The 23,091-nt window shown below is 46.4% G+C and overlaps 1 protein-coding gene across 13 annotated transcripts in view; it reads right to left on the bottom strand.

The window, feature by feature from the left end:
- cers3a (ceramide synthase 3a) overlaps nt 1-23,091 on the bottom strand; it is a 202,395-nt gene that overhangs the window by 6,220 nt on the left and 173,084 nt on the right. For 9 of the 13 annotated variants that reach the window (XM_068017697.1, XM_068017696.1, XM_068017695.1 and 6 more), the window contains one exon: nt 17,171-17,329. The exons of the other annotated variants lie outside the window; for them this stretch is intronic. In XM_068017697.1, the coding sequence (XP_067873798.1) occupies nt 17,195-17,329 (135 nt within the window). In that variant the 3' untranslated portion in view covers nt 17,171-17,194. The remainder of the gene's footprint in view (nt 1-17,170; nt 17,330-23,091) is intronic. 13 annotated transcript variants of the gene reach the window in all.

Below are 23,091 nucleotides of genomic sequence, written 5' to 3'. Positions count from 1 at the left end.
ACTCCCGTATTATGGATGCAGTTTGAAGCTCACCGTGATCTACATTATTGACACCCAGCAAATTGTAATTCACAGCAATAAACCCTCCACAGACAGCCTCAATAAAAAAGGATTTGGTTTGGATCTTATCCAGCTGGCTTGCCAGTGAGTGTAAATAAAGGTGCAGGGCTGGACTCTAGCCCAGATTCAGGGGATGGAAGTCTGCTGTCTCCGGTGGCTTGAATGATCCTAGTTCGTTTCTAATTCAGATCCGAGTGGGTTAAGATACATTAATTAGATCTTGCAGCAGCATCCAGCCCAGAAGTACGTGAAGCTGGCAGCAGCCACATTTCTTGGGCCACTGGTCCAGCACTAGTGTTGCTCTTTTATGTAGTAATGTCACTGAGAAAACGACACAGGACCACTTGGTCTTGTCCTAGGGGCCAACTTGGGCTGGCGGTGAGGGGTGCAGGATTTTCCCTGCGGACTTCTGAACCCCGCCGTCAGGTTCAAATGTGGGTGCAATCCCCGCACTGGGCTGGATTTTACCGGGCTCTGTGGCGGGCGGGGGGATGTCCGAAGATCCTTCCAGCAGAGGCCCGCCACAGAGTCCGACGTCAGGGGGGCTGGGCCTGATCTTACCAATGGCGGAGATGTCAATAACCAGGGGGCATAGATTTAAGATAAGGGGCAATAATGAGTGCAGGCGATGGTGTGAAGGGGTGAACTTTAAACTTTGTAGAGTTTGGGTGGGCGGCGGGGAGGTCATATTTGTAAGGTAAGTGTTTTTGGGGGTGTTGGGGAAGAGCAGATACTTAACTTTATTGTTATTGGTGGGGGTGGGAAAGAGGTGTTAGAATTTTGTTTGCAACAGTGCTGGCGGCGGGAGTCTCTTTAAAAATTTAAATCTACTGGCAGGGGTTGGCTGCCCTTTAAAACTGGCACCAACCCCTGCACACAGGCATCTGATGCCATTGCTGATGCTGTAAGCCCGCCCCCTCCATGTGATTGGGAGGGGGGGGGGGTGCGGGCTGACCCACGTATTTAAATGAGCCACCGCGCAGTAGATCGCAGCACACAGCCAGCGCGTGCAGACCATGGTGGCGGGCTCTTAAAATCCAGTGTGTGGGAAACAGTCACTCATTGTGATTTCCCTGAAGCAGCCAATTCATGGCTGGAGAGCAAGCTGGGTGAGCTCTCGAGGCTGGAGAGCCAATCAGAGGTCTTCCAACTTGAAAGCAGCAGCAGGCTGTGATGGCAGGAAAGTGAGGGAGAGGACACTTCAAACTTCCCTCCAAACTTTTTTGAATTTAAAATAAAATATGGCTTTTGCAGTCAGTCCAAAACTGTGGCGGGGGTGAAGGGGAAGTCAGGGAACCTCTCTAAAGGGCAGCCTATGGCTGCTACAGCACATTGGCAGGCAGAGAGGACCTCTAAGATTGCTTGTAGTGCTGCCACCCTGTTCTGCCACCAGGAGGCTGCCTTCAGGCAGCTAAACTAGTCCCATTACCTCTAGGAACCCGGGGGCTGTCTGGAAAATCCAAGTCGGCCTCCTTTCATTGGAGTTAGAATGGGCCCTTAACGAGCCAGGTCGGCAAACCAGCCCAAGCAGGCGAGTAGCCCTGGCGCCCTCCCATCCTGCTTCCGCAAAAATGGCCCAGGGTCGGAATGGAGCCTGGGAACCCGCACGCCAGCCGGCGGTGCAATTTTTAGTGCCAGCCTGCCTCCAAGCCCAGCCCTGGCGGGGCCTAAAAATCAAGCCAGGTTTGCGAAGCCTCCAGGATTGGCCTGGAGCCTCCAGGCATTGAAGATTAATCTCCAGGACAGGACTGCGAGAAATATCATTGGAGTAAAATCATAGGATCATAGAATGGTTACAGCTCAGGAAGCTGCCACTGGCCTGTCGCTTCCATGGCAGCTCTCTCAAGTCCCACTCCCCTGTCTTTTACCCATAGCTCTGCAAATTTTTTCTCTTCAGATAGCTTTCTAAAGGGAACTGGATAACTATGATTGAATCTGCCTCCACATCACACACTCAGACAGTACATTCCAGATTCCAACCACTCGCTGTATAAAAAGGTTTTTCCTCATGCTGCCATTGCTTCATTTGCCAATCACCTTAAATCAATGTCCTCTGGTTCTTGACCCTACCTCTTTCATCATCCAGTGAGCTCTGGATTTGTTTGCCCTACGTTTCCTCCTTGTGGGAATGATGATAGTTTGGGTACAATCTCCTCCTTAAAGGCAGCCCATTGCTCCATTACAGTTTTGTCTGCCAGATCCATTCACACCCCACTGAAGTTGGCCCTCCCCCCAATTAATTATTTTTACTCTGGATTGCTCCTTGTTCTTTTCCAAAGCTAACCTAAACCTGATGAGACTTTGATCACTGTTCCCCTACTGACACTTGATCCACTTGACCCACCTCTTTCCCCAGAACCAGATCCAGCAATGCCTCCTTCCTAATTGGACTGGAAACATACTGATGGAGAAAATTCTCCTGAGCACACTCTAGAAACTCTTGCCCCTCTCTGCCCTAAATACTATTATCCCAGTCAATATTAGGAGAATTAAAGTCCCCCCTTATAAGTAATCTATAATCCTTGAACCTCTCTGTAACTTCCTTGCAAATTTGTTCCTCAACATCTTTCCCACAACCCAGTAGTATAATGGTACCTCTGTTGTTTCCTACCTCAAACCAAATAGATTCTGTCCTTGACCCCTCTCGGAATTCCTCTCTCTCCAGCACTGTATTGTTTTCTTTAATAAATACTGCTAACTCTCCTCCTTTCTTTCCTTTCCTATCTTTCCTGAATACCACATATCTGGGAATATTTAGTGCCCAGTCCAGCCTTTTTTTGAGCCAGGTCTCTGTTATTGCCACAATATCATATTTCCATATGGCTATCTTCAGCTGCAGCTCACCAACTTATTTACCACGCTCCGCGCCTTCATATACATGCACAGTGAACCTAATTTAGATATTATTACATTCCCTCTTACTCTGACCCCACCTAATATCTTACTATTTTCTGCTCTAGTGCTATCGGTCTCTCCCAATTTCTTGCATCTTGGTTTTCCTCTCCAATATCACCTCCTCGTTCCCAGACCCCTGCCAACATAGTTTAAACCCTCCCCAATAGCACTAGCAAATAGTCCCACAAGGACAACAATCCCAGCTCTGTTCAGGTGCAACCCGTCCGGCCTGTATAGGTCCTATCGTCCCCAGAACTGGTCCCAATGTCCCAGGAATCTAAAGTCCTCCCTCCTGTACCATCTCTCCATTCATTCATTTGCTCTATCCTCCTATTTCTATAACCACTTGCATGTGGAGCCGGGAGTAATCTGGAGATTACTACTTTTGAGGTTCTGCTTGCTTGTTTCTTTCCTAGCTCCATAAACTCTGCCCACAGGAGCTCATCCCTCTTTCTACATATGTTGTTGGCACCTTACGGACCACAACTGCTGGCTGTTCACCCTCCCTCCTCAGAGTGTTCTGTAGCCATTCAGTGACATCCTTGACGCTGACACCAGGATGGCAAGAGACCATCCTGGATTCACGTCTGCGGACACAGAAATGCCTGTCTCTTCCTCTAACTATCGAATCCCTTATCACTATAACTTTTCCAATCTTCCTCCTGCTCCCTGTACAGCTAAGCCAGCCGTAGTGCTGTGGAGTAGACTCTGGCTGAACATCCCAGAGGAACCATCACTCTCACCAGTATTCAGCTGGTAGGAGAGTGAGTTACACTCCGGGGACTCCAGCACGACCTGTCTGGTCCTCCTGGACTGCCTGGCGGTCACCCATTCCCTCTCTGCCTGCATACCCTTAAGCTACGGGATGACCACATCCAGAAACATGCTATCCATGAAACTCTCAGCCTCATGGATGCAGCGCAGTGACACCAGCTGTTGCTCAAGGCCTGTCAGGAGTGATCTTGATCACTCTCTCGCTCCTCTCTCTCCCCCTCCCTCTATGTGTCCCCTGCTTTGTGTTGTCCCCCTTCTGTATTGTTCCTTCTCCTCTCTGTCATCCACCCACTCTGTGTCATCGCCCCCTCTTTTTGCTGTTCCCCGTCCGTGTTGTCATAAGATCATAAGAACTAGAAGCAGGAGTAGGCTGTCCAGCCCCTCGAGCCTGCTCCGCCATTCAATAAGATCATGGCTGATCTTTTCGTGGACTCAGATCCACTTACCCGCGCTCTCACCGTATCCCTTAATTACTTTATTGTTCAAAAAGATATCTACCTTAGCGTTAAAGACGTTTACTGAAGAAGCGTCAACTACTTCACTGGGCAAGGAATTCCATAGATTAACAACCCTCTGGGTGAAGAAGTTCCTTCTTAATTCAGTCCTAAATCTGCTCCCTCTAATCTTGAGGCTGTGCCCTCGCTTCACCTGCCAGTGGAAACATCCTCTCTACTTGTATCTTATCTATTCCCTTCATAATTTTATATGTTTCTATAAGATCCCCCCCTCATTCTTCTGAATTCCAATGAATATAATCCCAACCTACTCAGTCTCTCCTCATAAGCCAACCCCCTCAACTCCGGAATCAACCTAGTGAACCTCCTCTGCACCCTCTGCAGTGCCAGTATATCCTTTCTCAAGTAAGGAGACCAAAACTGCACACAGTACTCTAGGTGCGGCCTCACCAGTACCTTATACAGCTGCAACATAACCTCTCTGTTTTTAAACTCAATCCCTTTAGCAATGAAGGACAAAATTCCATTTGCCTTCCTAATTACTTGCTGTACCTGCAGACCAACCTTCTGCGATTCATGCACAAGGACACCAAGGTCCCTCTGCATAGCAGCATGCCCCAACTTTTTACCATTCAAGTAATAATCCTTTTTACTGTTACTCCTACCGAAATGAATGACTTCACATTTATTAACATTGTATTCCATCTGCCCACTCACTCAATGTATCTATGTTCCTCTGCAAAGTTTCACAGTCATCTGCACACTTTGCTCTGCCACTCATCTTAGTGTCATCTGCAAACTTTGACACCCTACACGTGGTCCCCAACTCCAAATCATCTATATAAATTGTGATTAATTGCGGTCCCAACACCGATCCCTGAGGCACACCACTAGTGACTGATTGCCAACCAGTATAGCACTCATTTATCCCCACTCTCTGCTTCCTGTTAGTCAACCAATCCTCTATTCATGCTAATACTTTACCCCTAACGCCATGCATCCTTATCTTATGCAGCAGCCTCTTGTGCGGCACCTTGCCGAAGGCTTTTTGGAAATCTAGGTACACCACATCCACTGGGTCCCCATTGTCCACCTTGCTCGTAACGTCATCATAGAATTCCAAAAGATTTGTCAAGCATGACCTGCCCTTCATGAACCCATGCTGCGTCTGTCCAACGGGACAATTTCTATCGAGATGCCCTGCTATTTCTTCCTTGATAATAGACTCAAGCATCTTCCCCACTACAGAGGTTAAACTAATCGGTCTATAATTCTCCATCTTTTGTCTACCTCCCTTTTTAAACAGTGGCGTCACATCTGCTGTTTTCCAATCAACTGGGACTACCCCAGAGTCCAGCGAATTTTGGAAAATTACCGTCAGTGCACCTGCTATTTCTCCCGCCATCTCTTTTAGTACCCTGGGATGCATTCCATCAGGGCCAGGAGACTTATCAATCCTTAGCTCCATTAGCTTGCCCAACACTACCTCTTCCGTAATAATGATTGTTCCCAGGTCCTCACCTACGTTCGTCTCTTTGTCAATTTCTGGCATGTTATTAATGTCCTCCACTGTGAAGACCGATACAAAATACCTGTTCAATGCCTCGGCCATTTCATCGTATCCCATAACTAAATTCCCCTTCTCATCCTCTAAAGGACCAACGTTTACTTTAGCCACTCTTTTTCCTTTTATATATTTATGGAAACTTTTGCTATCTGTCTTTATATTCTGTGCTAGTTTTTTCTCATGTTCCATCTTACTTTTCTTTATAGCTCTTTTTGTAGCTTTCTGTTGACCTTTAAAGTTTTCCCAATCTTCTAGTTTCATGCTGCCCTCCCCTATCTGTCGTCCTCCCTTCCCTCTCCCCCTCTCTCTGTCCTCCCCCTCTCTCTCCGCGCTCTCTCTGTATCTCTCTCCCTCTCTCTGCCCCCCACTCTCTCGCTCTCTGTCCCACCCTCTCACTCTGTATCTCTCTCCCTCTCTCTGCCCCCCACTCTCTCGCTCTCTGTCCCACCCTCTCTCTCTGTATCTCTCTTCCTCTCTCTGCCCCCCACTCTCTCGCTCTCTGTCCCACCCTCTCTCTCTGTATCTCTCTCCCTCTCTCTGCCCCCCACTCTCTCGCTCCCTGTCCCACCCTCTCTCTCTGTATCTCTCTCCCTCTCTCTGCCCCCCACTCTCTCGCTCTCTGTCCCTCTACTCTCTCTCTCTGTCCTCCCCCTCTCTCTCCGCGCTCTCTCTCTGTATCTCTCTCCCTCTCTCTGCCCCCCCACTCTCTCGCTCTCTGTCCCACCCTCTCTCTCTGTATCTCTCTTCCTCTCTCTGCCCCCCACTCTCTCGCTCTCTGTCCCACCCTCTCTCTCTGTATCTCTCCCCCCTCTCTGTCCCTCTACTCTCTCTCTCTGTCCTCCCCCTCTCTCTCCCTATCTCTGCCCCCCACTCTCTCACTCTCTGTCCCACCCTCTCTCTCTCTGTCCTCCCCCTCTCTCTCCCTCTCTCTGCCCCCCACTCTCTCACTCTCTGTCCCACCCTCTCTCTCTCTGTCCTCCCCCTCTCTCTCCCTCTCTCTGCCCCCCACTCTCTCACTCTCTGTCCCACCCTCTCTCTCTCTGTCCTCCCCCTCTCTCTCCCTCTCTCTGCCCCCCACTCTCTCACTCTCTGTCCCACCCTCTCTCTCTCTGTCCTCCCCCTCTCTCTCCCTCCCTCTCTCTCCCTCCCTCTCTCTGCCCCCCACTCTCTCACTCTCTGTCCTCCCCCTCTCTCTCCGCGCTCTCTCTCTGTATCTCTCTCCCTCTCTCTGCCCCCCACTCTCTCGCTCTCTGTCCCACCCTCTCTCTCTGTATCTCTCTCCCTCTCTCTGCCCCCCACTCTCTCGCTCTCTGTCCCACCCTCTCTCTCTGTATCTCTCTCCCTCTCTCTGCCCCCCACTCTCTCGCTCTCTGTCCCACCCTCTCTCTCTCTGTGTCCCACTCACAAACTCTTGCCTTCCTCTCTGCCCCACTTTCTCTCCGTCTCCCCACCTCTCTGACAGTTGCAGGAACTGTCAGTGGAGCAGCTTCGTGGTTGGCTACTTTTTAAGAAAAAATCACAACTGTCAGTTTCAGAGCGGACTGGTGCTGAGAGCAGGAATTGCGGTTACCGTCCTTCAGACCTTTGTGGTTTTCCGGCGGGCATTTAAAAAAAAAAATCGGAACCTGCCCGAAAATGCTGAAGCTCTCCAAAGATTAAAAATCTCTGTTCCTGCTCACAGCACTTATCAGCTATGAAACTGACCATTGTGATTTTATTAAAGCCGGTCTGGTCGAAAAGAAGAAGCCAATGGCAGATTTCTCAACCCTGAAATTACGAGTCACGGACCTCAAACTTTTTTACCACAGAGTGTCTGTATATGGACACGTTGTTGACCCCTGCTCTACAGTTCTGGCAAGACTTCCCTTTTTTTAAACTCCATCCCCCTTGCAATAAAGGCCAATATCCCATTTGCCTTCCTAATTACTCGCTGTACCTGAAAGTTAGCTTTTTGTGATTCAGGGACGAGGACACCCAGATCCCTTTGTACTGCAACATTCTACAGTCTCTCTCCACTTAATTAATATTCTGCTTTTCTATTCTTTCCACCAAAGTGCACAACCTCACATTTTCCCGCATTATACGTCATCTGCCAAATTTTTGCCCACTCACTTAACCTGTCTACATCCTTTTAGACTCCTTGTAACCTTCTCACAACTTGCTTTCCTACCTATCTTTGTATTGTCAGCAAATTTGGCTACAATACACTCGGTCCCTTCATTCAATTAATTAATATAGATCATAAATTTTTTGAGGCCCCAGCACTGATCCCTGTGGTACTCCACTCGTTACAGTTTGCCATTCTGAAAATGATCCATGTATCCCCAATCTGTGTTTCCTGTTAGTTAGCCAATCTCTATCCATGCTATCATCCCAACACTGTGAGCTCTTAACTTGTCTAATAACCTTTTATGTGGCACCTTATCCAATGCCTTTTGGAAATCCAAATACACTATGTCTACAGGTTCCCCTTTATCCAACCTGTTGGTTACATTCTCAAAGAACTCTAATAAATTTATCAAACATGATTTCCCTTTCACAAAACCATGTTGACTCTGCCACGGTCACTAGCAGGCATTGCAAGACAGGGATCACAAATGGAAAGGAGACGACAGAGTTCACTGCATTAAGGTGAGCCTTTATGTGACTCTCTGTGAATGGACATTAGGGTGAATGGAAATGAGTCATTATGAGATTGTCTCTTGCCTCCTTTGCACATCTGATCTCCTGCGTAGGGTCTTCATCATCCATTGCTGCTCACCCCTCTCCCTCCTCTGCGTCCTCCTTGTCGGTGTATGAGTGTCGCCCAGGCATGTCCTCTTCATGTAAAGCCTCCTCCACCCTTTGCAGTGCTAGATTGTGTGGAGCACAGCCGACCACCATGATACACGAGACCCTTGCTGGGGCATACTGTAGGGCTCCACTAGACTGATCAAAGCAACAGAATCTCATCTTCAGCAGCCCAATGGCCTGCTCGATGGTTGCTCGGGTGGAGCTGTGGCAAGGGTGGTACCTCTCCTCCCCTACATTGCAAGGATTCCTCACAGCCGTCAGAAGCCATATCTTCAGTGGGTAGCCCTTGTCCCTGAGAAACCACCCCTGAAGGAGAGCAGGGAAATTGAAAAGCGGAGGCACCTGGGGCTGTCGACGTATGTAACTATCCTGGCTGCTTCTTGGGAAGTGGGCACAAACCTGCAGGAAACGCTATCGGTGGTCGCAAACCAGTTGAACGTTGATTGATTAGAAGCCCTTCCTGTTGACGGAAGCTGGCTGGTCTGTTGGAGCCTTGATGGCCACATGCGTATAATCTATTACACCTTGCACCTGAGCGAACCCAGTGATGGCTCGGAATCTGAAGGCCCTCTTGGCCTGACTGTCAGAGTTGGTCTAATAGTGTGCATAACATAGCATTGGTCACCTCCTTGATGCAGCAGTAGGGTGCTGCCTGGGAGACCCGACACATGACTCAGGTGGATCCTTGGAAAGATCATGTGTAGAATTTGCAGAGCACCTGGGAACCCAGAGCCCCCCCCCCTTGCAGAGCACGTGGCAACACAGTCCGACAATGGCCTCCGAAACTCCATCTTCCCCCATGCAGCAGTGCTCGGGCTGTCTCCCTGTCATGGCAATGCGGCCTCTCGCCTCAGTGCCGCCAGGTTTTAATGCTCATGAATCAGAAGGCATGTGAGTGTTGCCCGCCATTCACAAAATCAAGGGCCAATCATTAAATCAGAATTAATTATATTTAAATACATGTAAATCAGCATTTCAGCAATTTAAAATCGATTCCCGCCCCGCGATGGACAAAATCCAGAACCGACGTGATCACGCCAAATTTGCGGCGGACAGTTGCAATGCGATTCTCTGTCCCTCCACGGCACCATACCCGCCTTCAACTGCCACATTAAATTCAGCCATGACTGTCCAGGACATGAGAAGCGTGCTTTTTTTCCTCATTCTTTGAGCACTTTCGCTTATTAGTTATAAAATCACTGGAGAAGGAGAGAAAAAGCTTTTGGCTGGGAGTCAAGAATCATCCAATTGGTTAATGAAGGGTCTGATTGTTTCCCAATTGTTGCAGCAGACGGTTAAGCAGAATCAGGCTGGTAGCACAGGAGTCTCCAGAGAACATCTCGCTCTCCAACTGCACTTCAGTTCTAAATACTGGTGAGAGGGATTTTCCTCTGGTGAGTGCAGGCACAGCCAAGTCCATGATACCATGAGTAGCCCAGCCATGCGAGGGGGGGAGGAGGAAGGTGAAAAAGGCAATAGTGATAGGGAAGAGACAGGCATTCCTGCGGCTGGAGAAGAGTGCTGGCGGGGGCGGCATTGGCAACGCCATTAACGGCATCTGATGTTGGAGCAGGTGCTGATGCCATTTTTAAAAGGCTGCCAGCCCTGCAAAGAGTTCAAAATCATGCCCAGAGTTGACCCCTACCCCCATACACTAAATCATGCAGAGTTGACCCCTTCCCCCCATACACTAAATCATGCCCAGAGTTGACCCCTACCCCCATACACTAAATCATGCAGAGTCGATCCCTTCCCCCCCATACACTAAATCATGCCCAGAGTTGACCCCTACCCCCATACACTACATCATGCAGAGTCGATCCCTTCCCCCCATACACTAAATCATGCCCAGAGTTGACCCCTACCCCCATACACTACATCATGCAGAGTCGATCCTTTCCCCCCCATACACTAAATCATGCCCAGAGTTGACCCCTACCCCCATACACTAAATCATGCAGAGTCGATCCCTTCCCCCCCATACACTAAATCATGCCCAGAGTTGACCCCTACCCCCATACACTACATCATGCAGAGTCGACCCCTTCCCCCCATACACTAAATCATGCAGAGTCGACCCCTTCCCCACCTTGGTGGCGCCAGCATCTTCTGGACAGGAAAGTGAAGGCGCATGAGTGTTGCACAATGTGTTCGAGTTTGGGAACTGAAGTAAGATCGCGGGAATTAAATTTGAATTTATGCAGAGAAGTATTTTAAATATGTAAAGTAGGGTCCCGTCGAGAGCAGTGGATGCAGAACCACGGAGCCTGGCTGCTGCCGGGAAGATCGTGTCCGGCAATCCTGGCGTCGGGCTCCTTGGTGGCCAGGGAAGAGGGTGCAAGAGGGAAGGCTTTAGATTGCTAGGGCATTAGACCAGCTTTGGGGGAGGTGGGACTTGTTGCAATTCAATGGGACCACGACAAATATCTTGGCGGGGAAGTTTGCTTGTTCTATTGGGAGGTTTAAACTAGCTTGGCAGGGTTTAGTTTAGTTTAGAGATACAGCACTGAAACAGGCCCTTCGGCCTATCGAGTCTGTGCCGACCATCAACCACCCATTTATACTAATCCTACACTAATCCCATATTCCTACCACATCCCCACCTGTCCCTATATTGCCCTACCACCTACCTGTACTAGGGGCAATTTATAATGGCCAATTAACCTATCAACCTGCAAGTCTTTGGCATGTGGGAGGAAACCGGAGCACCCGGAGGAAACCCACACAGACACAGGGAGAACTTGCAAACTCCACACAGGCTGTACCCGGAATTGAACCCGGGTCGCTGGAGCTGTGAGGCTGCGGTGCTAACCACTGAGCCACTGTGCCGCCCCTGGGTAATGGGAACTTGAGTGTAGATTCAGAAGGAACAGAAGCAAAACTAAAAATAGAAGGCAGAAAATTAGTAATTGAGTATGTAGAGCAGAGAAAACAAAAGCTAGAAAATAGATAACAAAGGAGTATATACTTCAATGCAAAGAGCCTAGTGAATAAGGCAAATGAGCTGAGGGCAGAGATAGACACTCGGAAGTATGGTATTATAGCTATTACTGAAAAATGGCTTAAAGAAGGGCAAGAATGGCAGCTCAACATTTCCGGTTTACAGCGTTTTCAGACTGGATAGAGGGGAATAAAAAAAGGACAGGGGAGTCACAGTGTTGATGGGTCTTTTTCCAAATGGCAGGCAGTAACTAGTGGGGTACCGCAGGGATTGGTGCTAGATCCCAGCTATTCACAATATATAGTGATGATTTAGATGAGGGAACTAAATACATAGAAACATAGAAAATAGGAGCAGGAGTAGGCCATTCAGCCCTTGGAGCCTGCTCCGCCATTCATTATGTTCACGGCTGATCATCCAACTCAGTAACCTGTTCCTGCTTTCGCCCCATACCCTTTGACCCCTTTAGACCCAAGTGCTATATCTAACTCCTTCTTGAAAACATACAATGTTTTGGCCTCAGCTGTTTTCTGTGGTAGCGAATTCCACAGGCTCACCACTCTCTGGGGGAAGACATTTCTCCTCATCTCAGTCCTGAAAGGTTTACCCCGTATCCTTAGACTATGATCCCTGGTTCTGGACTTCCCCACCATCGGGAACATCCTTCCTGCATCTACCCTGTCAAGTTCTGTTAGAATTTTATAGGTTTCTATGAGATTCCCCCCTCACTCTTCTGAACTCCAGCGAATATAATCCTAACTGACTCAATCTCTCCTCATACGTCAGTCCCGCCATCCCAGGAATCAGTCTGGTAAACCTTCGCTGCACTCCCTCTATAGCAAGAACATCCTTCCTCAGATAATGAGACCTAAATTGCACACAATATTCCAGGTGTGGCCTCACCAAGGCCCTGTATAATTGCAGCAAGACATCCCTGCTCCTGTACTCGAATCCTCTCGCTATGAAGGCCAACATACCATTTGCCTTTTTTACCGCCTGTTGCACCTGCATGCTTACCTTCAGTGACTGGTGTACGAGAACACCCAGGTCTCGCTGCATAGTCCCCTCAGTTTATAGCCGTTCAGATAATAATCTGTCTTCCTGTTTTTGCTACCAAAGTGGATAACCTCACATTTACCCACATTATACTGCATCTGTCATGCATTTGCCCACTCACTCAACTTGTCCAAATCACCCTGAAGCCTCTCTGCATCCTCCTCACAACTCACCCTCCCACCCAATTTTGTGTCATCTGCAAATTTGGAGATATTACTTGGGAGCAGCTTAGAATTCAGCAAAGGAGGACCAAGGGATTGATTAAGAAGGGGAAAATAGAGTACGACAGCAACCTTGCGGGGAACATAAAAACTGACTATAAAAGTTGCTATATGTATGTGAAGAGAAAAAGATTGGTGAAGGCAAATGTAGGTCCCTTACAGTCAGAAACAGGGGAATCTATTATGGGGAATAAAGAAATGGCTGACCAACTAAATGCATACTTTGGTTCTGTCTTCACAAAGAAGGACACAAATATCACAGCAGAAATGTTGGGGAACACAGGGCTTAGTGAGAGAGAGGAACTGAAAGAAATCAGCATTAGTAGAGAAATGGTGTTGGGGAAATTGATGGGATTGAAGGCCGATAAATCCCCAGGGCCTGATGGTCTGCATCACAGAGTACTTAAGAAAGTGGCCCTAGAAATAGTGGATGCATTGGTGGTCATCTTCCAAGATTCTATAGACTCTGGAACCGATTGGAGGGTAGCTAATGTAACCCCACTATTTAAAAAGGAAGGTAGAGAGAAAGCAGGGAATTATAGACCAGTCAGCCTGACGTTGGTAGTGGGGAAAATTCTAGAGTCTATTATCAAAGATTTTATAGCACAACACTTAGAGAACAGTGGTAGAATCGAGCAGAGCCAGCATGGATTTACGAAAGGGAAATCATGCTTGACAAATCTAGTAGAATTCTTCGAGGATGTAACGAGTAGAGTTGATGAGGGGGAGCCAGTGGATGTGGTTTATTTGGACTGTCAGAAGGCTTTCGAAAAAGTCCCACGTAAGAGATTAGCGTGCAAAATTAAAGCGCATGGGATTGGGGGTAGCGTATTGCGATGGATAGAAAATTGGTTGGCATATAGGAAACAAACAGTAGGGATAAATGGGTCTTTTTCCAAATGGCAGGCAGTGACTAGTGGGGTACCGCAGGGATCGGTGCTAAGACCCCAGCTATTCACAATGTACATTAATGATTTAGATGAGGGAACTCATAGCATAGTGATCATAATTCAGTTAGATTTAGAGTAGCTTTGGAAAAGGATAAAGATAGACCAAGAGTAAAAGTGTTAAATTGAGGAAAGGTGAATTTTACTGAGCTGAGATGTGATTTGCCAAAAGTGAACTGGAAACAGCTACCTCTAGGTAAATCAGTGTCAGTGCAGTGGAAGGCATTAAAGGAGGAGCCAAAGAGAATTCAGAATATATTTGTTTCCACAAATTAAAAGGGTGGGCCTCACAAATCTAGACCCTCCTCTATGTCAAAGAACATACAGAGCATGATAAAGCAAAAATAGCAGAAAGCTCAAAAAAAGATGCTCAATACTACAGAAAGTCAAGAGGAGTATAGAAAGTGCAGGGTGAAATTAAAAAGGAAATTAGGAATGTAAAGAGAGGACAAGAAAAGATATTGACTAGTAAAATCAAGGAAAACACTACGATGTTTTATAAATACATAAAGAGCAAGCGGATCACTAAGGAAAGAGTAGGGTCTATCAGAAAGCAAAATGATAACTCCTGTGTGGAGGAAGATGACATGGCCATGGTTCAGAATGAAAACTTTGCATCTGTTTTCACAAAAGAGAGGGATGAAGCAGACACTGTAGTTAAGGACTTAAATCGTGAAATAATGAATGGGATAAGCATGGTGAGGGAGGAAATATTAAGATGTTCAGCATTCTTGAAAGTAGACAAATTACTAGGCCCAGATGAAATGTACCCCAGGCTGCTAAGTGAAGCAAATAAAAAATAACGGAAGCTCTGACCATCATTTTCCAATCCACTCTGGTTACAGGTGTGCTGCCAGAGGACTGGAAGACTGCTAACAATGAACTGTTGTTTACAAAGTGAGAAAGGGATATTCTGAGTAATTACAGGCCAGGTAATCTAATCTCGGTACTGGCCAAATTATTGGAAAAACTTCTGAGAGACAGTATAAATCACCATTTAGAAAGGCAGGGAATAGTCAAGGACAGTCAGCATGGATTTTTTAAGGAAAGGTCGTGTCTGACTAACTTGACTGAATGTTTTGAGGAGGTAACAAGGAGGGTTGATGAGGGTAGCTCATTTGATATTGTTTACATGGATTTTAGCAAGGCTTTTGACAAGGACCCACATGGCAGACTGGTCACAAAAGTAAAAGCTCATGGAATTCAAGGAAAATGGCAAGTTGGATCTAAAATTGGCTCATAGGCAGGAAGCAAAGGATTATGGTCGACAGGTGTTTCTGTGACTGGAAGGCTCTCTGTCGCTCTCATCTTGCCAGTTCACCTCTGATCCCATGTGACTTCACCTTTTGTACCAGTCTGCCATGAGGGACCTTGTCAAAGGCTTTACTGAAGTCCATATAGACAACATCCACTGCCCTTTCTTCATCAATCATCTTCGTCACTTCCTCAAAAAACTCAATCAAGTTAGGGAGACACGACCTCCACTTCACAAAACCATGCTGCCTCTCGCTAATAAGTTCATTTGTTTCCAAATGGGAGTAAATCCTGTCCTGAAGAATCCTCTCTAATAATTTCCCTATCACTGACATAAGGCTCACCGGCCTGTAATTTCCTGGATTACCCTTGCTACCCTTCTTAAACAGAGGAACAACATTGGGGCCCCAGCAATTTCTTCCCTTGCCTCCCTCAGTATTCTGGGATAGATCCCCTCAGGCCCTAGGGACTTATCTACCTTAATGCTTTGCAAGACGCCCAACACCACCTCCTTTTTGATAATGACATGACCCAGACTATCTATACTCCCTTCCCTAGACTCATCATCCACCAAGTCCTTCTCTTTGGTGAATACTGATGCAAAGTACTCATTTAGTACCTCGCCCATTTCCTCTGGCTCCACGCATAGATTCCTTCCTCTGTCCTTGAGTGGGCCAACCCTTTCCCTGGTTACCAACTTGCTCTTTATATACGTATAAAAAGCCTTAGGATTTTCCTTAATCCTGTTTGCCAATGACTTTTCATGACCCCTTTTAGCCCTCCTGACTCCTTGCTTAAGTTCCTTCCTACTTTCTTTATATTCCTCAAGGGCTTCATCTGTTCCCAGCCTTCCAGCTCTTACGAATGCTTCCTTTTTCTTTTTGACTAGGCTCACAATATCCCACGTTATCCAAGGTTCCCGAAACTCGCCAAACTTAGCCTTCTTCCTCACAGGAACATGCTGGTCCTGGATTCTAATCAACTGACATTTGAAAGACTCCCAATATGGGAGTCTTCCCAATATTAAATATTGGAAAGGCCAAAACCATTGTCTATCGCCCCCGCCACAAACTCCGAGCCCTCGCCAACAATTCTACATCCTTCTCCAGACACTGTCTAAGGTTTAATCAGACTATTTACAATCTCGGTGCTCTATCTGACGCAAGCTGAGCTTCTGACCCCATACTGAATCAGCCCCAAGCTCTGGAATTTCTTCCTTCAACTTCCCAGCCTCTCACTTTTAAGACCCTCCTTAAAACTTTTTCCTTTGACCAAGCTTTAAGTCACCTGCCCACTATCTCTTTCTTTGGGTCAGTAGCAAATTTTGTCTGAATACCCCTCTGTAAAGTGACTTGGGACATTTCCCTCTGTTAAAGACACTTTGCAAATGCAAGTTGCTGTCCTGTTTATCTCTTGCCGAAACTTGTGAGTAAATTTTTAAGAACTTGGAGCTTGCTGTGTCTGTTTGCAAGACAATTGAGCTGATGGTCACCTCTGAGACAAGGGGCTACCTGGACATTATATGTGGCCTGAGTGTGATCAAGGCAGAAACTCTGGACCCGACCATACCCGGCAGCTTCTGTTCCTGCCATTTGATCCTCTCTGCCAGAGCTTCCTCCCCGCATTTCTCTCAGGTGATAATTAATGGCCAGGCATTAAGGACAAAAATGTACCCAGAATCGCAGCTTCCCCTCCTTCCTCCAGAGCAATTAGTATCCGTGAAGGTGTCTTGCTGACAGGTGAGGTGAGCCATTATCATATTCACATGCTCGGCCCAGGACTTGGTATGGTCATTCGGACATCTGGACTCTACAATTAAGCTTGCTACACCTTGCCCCCGCCCAGCCTGCCTGGGTAGTGCCCCCTGCACTCTGTTACACTTCACTGGCAGCAGAAACAGCACCCACTTGCCTCCTTTGCCGAAAGTGGTGGCTATGCCAGCTTTTCAGGTGAAATACTGTGATATAATTTGTTTTATTACTAATGCAGTTTACATTCTACAGGCCATTTAAAGGACCACAGGTGGGCTTTGTGTCTGGGTAATGTGGAGTGGCCCAAATACCTGAGGTCCTAGGAATTCTTAATCCATCTCTGTCTGTACCAGACCTCATTCTGTAGCTGAACCTGTGATACACCTCTTCACACATGAGGAAACCTGCCTTCTCCGGTGCTGTCTCCTGTGTCCCAACACAATATATTGTACCCACCTTCACTAACAGTCATATCCAAAACTAAAGAATCATTTGGAAAGATTTTTTCATGGCAGAGATTCTTGTTCCTTTTGATTTCATGGTAGTAAGTTTTCTATTATGTGCACCTGATGTAACCTCAAACTCTTTGTCCTTTAATATGTTCCAAGCCCCAGCCTGCATGAAAAATTCACCAAAGTATATTAGTCTATTCTTAAAAAAATGAGTTAAACAATTAGTCAGTTGCTTCACAGTCTATGATAGGTTTTCTAAGAAAACAAGGTTCAGATTTCAAGAAATTTGTGTGATTTTTTCCAAACTGTGTATTAAGTGATCTTTAAAAGTGGCACCATTTTCACCTCTGACAAGCACAGAGCAAGCTCACCATCAATTAGAACACACAGCAGGTTTACTGTTGAAACTGATTGTATTTTATTTATTCCAGCTTTACTACCATTGGGCCTTCAGATAGGTCTTCCTTGCTGGAAACTTCCCTCACAGGCTGCATACAGGTCACAAATGCACATCTATCACCATTCTTTCATCGACACGGAGATAAAATCCTGGAACTCCCTTCCTAACAGCGCTGTGGGTGTACCTACACCACATGGACTTTTTTAAAACATTTGTTTGTAGGATGTGGGCGTCGCAGGCCAGGCCAGCATTTATTGCCCATCCCTAATTGCCCTTGAACTGAGCGGCTTGCTAGCCCATTTCAGAGGGCATTTTAAGAGTCAACCACATTGCTGTGGGTCTGGAGTCACATGTAGGCCAGACCAGGTAAGGACAGCAGATTTCCTTCCCTAAAGGACATTAGTGAACCAGATGGGTTTTTACAACAATTGACAGTGGTTTCATGGTCACCATTAGACTAGCTTTTAATTCCAGATTTATTAATTGAATTCAAATTTCACCATCTGCCGTGGTGGGATTCAAACCCATGCCCCCCAGAGCATTAGCCTGAGCTCTAGATTACTAGTCCAGTGACATTACCACTATGCCACTGTCTTCCCATTGCAGCAGTTCAAGAAGGTGGCTCGCCACTATTCTCTCGAGGGCGATTAAAGATGGAAATAAATGCTGGCCTTTCCAGCGACACCCAGAGAACGATAAACATAATGGTAAATTTCCAAGCTCTGGAAGTGGTGCAGAGAAGGGCCACATGCTCGATGCCGAGTGTCAGAGGGACTGGGTGAACCTTCCAACTGGAGTGAGTGTGTAAAAGGGGCAGTAGCATATGAACATACGAATTAGGTGCAGGGGTAGGTCACTCGGCGCCTCGAGCCTGCTCTGCCATTCAATAAGATCATGGCTGATCTGGTTGTAACCTCAACTCCACAATCCCACCTACTCCAATAACCTTTCACCCCAGTGCTCATCAAGAATCTATCTACCTCTGCCTTAAAAATATTCAAAAACTCTGCTTCCACTGCCTTTTGAGGAAGAGAGTTCCAAAGACTCACGATCCTCTGAGAGAAAAAAATTTAAACAGTGACCCCTCATTTAAGATTCTCCCATAAGGAGAAACATCCTTTCCACAACCACACTGTCAAGACCCCTCAGGATCTTATATGTTTCAATCTAGTCGCCTCTTACTCTTCTAAATTCTGGCGGATACAAGCTTAGCCTGGCCAACCTTTCCTCATAAGACCACAAGCCCATTCCAGGTATTAGTCTAGTAAACCTCCTCTGAACTGCTTCCAACACATTTACATCCTTCTTTAAATAAGGAGACCAGTACTGTACACAGTGCTCCAGATGTGGTCTCACCAATGCCCTGTATAGCAGAAGCATAACCTCTCTACTTTTATATTCAATTCCCCTCACAATAAACAATAACATTCTATTAGGTTTCCTAATTACAGGTCGCCCTCCCCCCCTTCCTCCCCCACCGTTATACAGGACTGCCCCTCCACCACCCCCGACCACTTGTCCCACTATTGACTCAAAGATCTTTGTTAGGGCTGAAGGTTCTGCTCACTGAGTTATGAGGGAATTTTAGAAAAACGCGGACGTTTCAGCTTTGAAAAGAGCTGAGTAAGAGGGGACCTTAGAGAGGTATGTCAGATATCGGGGGTTAAATCTCATCTTCAGTGTCTGGATAGTAATCTGGTGGATTGGATCAGCATTTGTTTGTGGAACCAGTCTAACAGTCATAAAATCCGCGCTGCTGGAACACTACCCAGGAAATGAAAGTGAAAATTAGCCTCATTAAGTGGAATAGAAAAGTTCGATCCTGAGTAACTCCAGGGTGAAGGAATTCATAACTGGTGTCATGACACCCCTCTTCCTGAGATGACACACCTCATGGGCTCAGGGCAGGAGAGTAAAGGCAAAAGTTCTGGAGTTTTCAAGAGGCAGCTAGATGTTGTGATGGGACGTTAGGTTTCTATGGAAGAATGAACCAAATGGCTAACCGTTCTCATCTTACCTACACATATGTCTGGTGCTCTGTGTCAATAGTGCTCCAGATTTATCTGCTTGATGATCACTTCATTACGGAGCCTGGAAGAGAAGCTAAGGAAAGCTAGCAAGGAGGAGTTTGGGTAGAGCGTGTGGAGAGAGCCTGGGATCCAGACTACAACCTCGTCATAGCAACACGAGTCTTCTTAAGGAGGTGGCTTTTTTTTTCTTTTCACTGAACTTTTTATTACTTTTTGTAATAAAAGTATGAAATGTTAAGTAGATTAGTACAAAACATTCCAAAAAGCAGGTCAGGAACTGATCAGATCAAAAGCGGCAATAAAAAACAGAAATGTTCAAATTCCAACTGAGTAGATTAAACTTTTATGAATGAAATTCCTTAATTAACTTAATTCATCAATGCAAACTGTGCTAAATTATAAAAAAGGAATGTCAGGGCTATCATCCAGGAAAGTATTAAAGGAAGTTAGATTGTGTGACATAATCTGTTCATTCCTATATACTACAGGAGCAGAAATTTCTGCCTTGTTATTTAATCAGGAAAAACTAATCCCCACTCATTTTTCTGAGTGCACAAGTTCATGATGAGAATCAGCTGTTTTCATTTGTTGCGTTTTAAAAACATTTTTTTTTAAAACACTAAGATTTGTGTCAAGCTCTGTTCTTTGCTAATGCCAACAAAATCACCAGAACGTTCTGATGAAAGGTCACTGACCTGAAAGGTTAACTTTGCTTCTCTCTCCACGGATGCTGCCAGACCTGCTGAGTATTTCCAGCACTTTCTGTTTTTGTTCCAGATTTCCAGCATCTGCAGTATTTTGCTTTTATACACCTGATAGAAACGCCTGCCTTTAACCCTCGGAGTTTTAGGCTTCTTGAGCTGTCACATTCTAAATTTCCAGCTTAAGCGTCGATTTCTCGTCACAACCTCAAGGCAGCACAAAGCAATTCACAGCCAATGAAGCACACTTGCAGTGTAGTCACCGTTGTGATGCAAGAAGTGCAGCAGCCAATTTGCACACAGCAACCTCCCACACGCAGCAATGTGATAATGATCAGATAATGTCTTTTGTTGATGATGTTGGCTGAGGGATAAATGTTAGCCAGGACACCAGGAGAACTCACTATAATTTTTCCAATTGGGACATTTCATGTCTCATCCGAAAGATGGCAAATCTAACAGCGTTGCACCCCCTCAGTACTGCACTGGGAGTGTCAGCATCAACTATGTGTTCAAGGCTTCTATTTCATTGTCCCCTGGTCAATTTCCTGCAGTATTGTGCATGCAGATTCAATGTGCAGTAATCAGGACAAGCAGGTTAGGGGGCAGGAGTGGGTGTAGGTAACTGGACCCAGGTGGGCGAGGGAGAGAGAAGAAGGGGTACAGGAAAGGAGGGGAGGGAGAGGATGGGAAAATAAAAAGGGAGAGCAGTGGAGGAGAAGGCAAGAGGAGGTGAGGAGAAAAAAAGAGAATATGAACAGGCAACAGGGACATCAAAGGCATGGAAACTACCTCAGTCAGGAGAGAGAGGCTCACATCCCTACTCAGTGAGAATGGAGAGGCTCCCTGTCCCTTCACCAAGTTCAGATTTTCATCTGAGAGAGGAAGTGATGAACTCCCCTTCCTTTCCACAGGACCAGCATTTTAAGGGGGGGGGGAGATTGCTCTCCTTCCTTTCATTGAAATGGCTTCCTCCCAATGGGCAGGGAACAGGAGTCCTACACCATAGCTTCAAGTATGCAATTTTCCTTCAGAAGGGCAGGATATGTTGAGTCAGGAGGAGGCCTGGACCCTCAATTACTGTTCAATGAAGGACAGCCATGTTTCCCTGCTTTTGAGGCAGACTGAGGCTGTTTTGCTGCTCCTGTTAAATGCAGCAAGGGGCTGATGGCCTGTTTATCTGCTGTGCGTGTGTGAGGGTGGGGTAGGGGAGCTGATGATGTGTGTCAGTGCCCTGGTCCTGTGCCCTACTTACCATTAAAACATGGAGAATATCTTTTCTTTTGAATCAATTGCAATTAGTCTAATTAAGGAAACAGGTTCCTGAGGCAGAATATTGCTGTGGTCAATTTCCCTTCCCCACTCCATAACCAGGGTTACAGTGAGTGTGTAAATATTGAGTTACAGTGATTATGCAAATGTTTATTTCATGGAGTTTCTAGACAAACATCATCAGGTGAGAAACCTCACAGCTCCAGCGACCCGGGTTCAATTCTGGGTACTGCCTGTGTGGAGTTTGCAAGTTCTCCCTGTGTCTGTGTGGGTTTCCTCCGGGTGCTCCGGTTTCCTCCCACATGCCAAAGACTTGCAGGTTGATAGGTTAATTGGCCTTTATAAATTGCCCCTAGTATAGGTAGGTGGTAGGGAAATATAGGGACAGGTGGGGATGTGGTAGGAATATGGGATTAGTGTAGGATTAGTATAAATGGGGGGTTGATGGTCGGCACAGACTCGGTGGGCCGAAAGGCCTGTTTCAGTGCTGTATCTCTAAACTAAACTAAACTAAGACACAGCCTAGCCAGTATAATTATGTAGAGCTCAGTGCTTGGAAAAATGTTGGTCCTGAGCAGGGCACCCACTGCATAAACAATGGATGATCTCAGTCGCTGCATCAGCATCGCTCTGACCCCACTGGTGTTTGCAAGTCACTGGGAGCACACCCCATCTTCAGGGATACAGGCAGTTTCCTCCCAACCCCAGTCCTGGTGGGATCAATATTTCCCTTCTGGCAACTGGTATATCTCATCGCAGTGGGTTTCCCAGCCTCCAGTCTTTTAACAGCTCTCAAAATGGCAGAGAGTGGGTACTCCCAGATTAAGTACTTCCTGTCTCTGGTCCCTGATCCTAATTGACATTTTCATTCAGTAAGAGTCTTGTGTCATGGCTGAAAGAATGTGGCACCAATGATATTTGGAAGTGACTATTTACTCCTTGTGCTTCCACATCAGGAATTTATCTCACAAAAAAGATGGGACATCATTGCTATTCTGGCTGTCAAACAAATTCTAGAGTTAATGTACCACTGATCAAAACTAAACCTAATTATATCATCCATGGGCAGGCTGTTCACTGCTGCCCAAAATCTAAATGAAGCTTACTGAAAGAACTGGGATGTCTCCCGTTCCCATCCATTCCACTCCCGTGTCCTGCAATTACTTAGAACAAGGCTAATGGTTTCCTGAGTCAATCCTTCATTTTGATCACAATTTAACTCAAAACCAACAGGTTTATGATTGAAGAGTTTCGAAATTAAGGCAGCTCGCCATTGAATACAGAGGCTGGTAAAATTACCATCCATAGAATATAAACAACACGTCCAGTCCTGTTGGCTTTATGTGGAACAATTTGAGGATGAATGTTTGGACTAAATGCCAGTCTTGGAGCTCCACCTTGTGGCTAAATTCACCAGCTGTGTTTAGAAACATGGCCAGAAAGGCCCCAAGTACGAGGCTCAGTCTGTGCTGACTCAACTGATCACAGTTGATAGCAGCAGCTAGGGTGCTACAATGTCCCG

This window comes from Heterodontus francisci, chromosome 38 (assembly GCF_036365525.1).
Source record: "Heterodontus francisci isolate sHetFra1 chromosome 38, sHetFra1.hap1, whole genome shotgun sequence".
Taxonomy (NCBI): domain Eukaryota; kingdom Metazoa; phylum Chordata; class Chondrichthyes; order Heterodontiformes; family Heterodontidae; genus Heterodontus; species Heterodontus francisci.
Note: the sequence above shows the minus strand (reverse complement) of the source record. Positions and strands in the feature narration are given on the sequence as shown.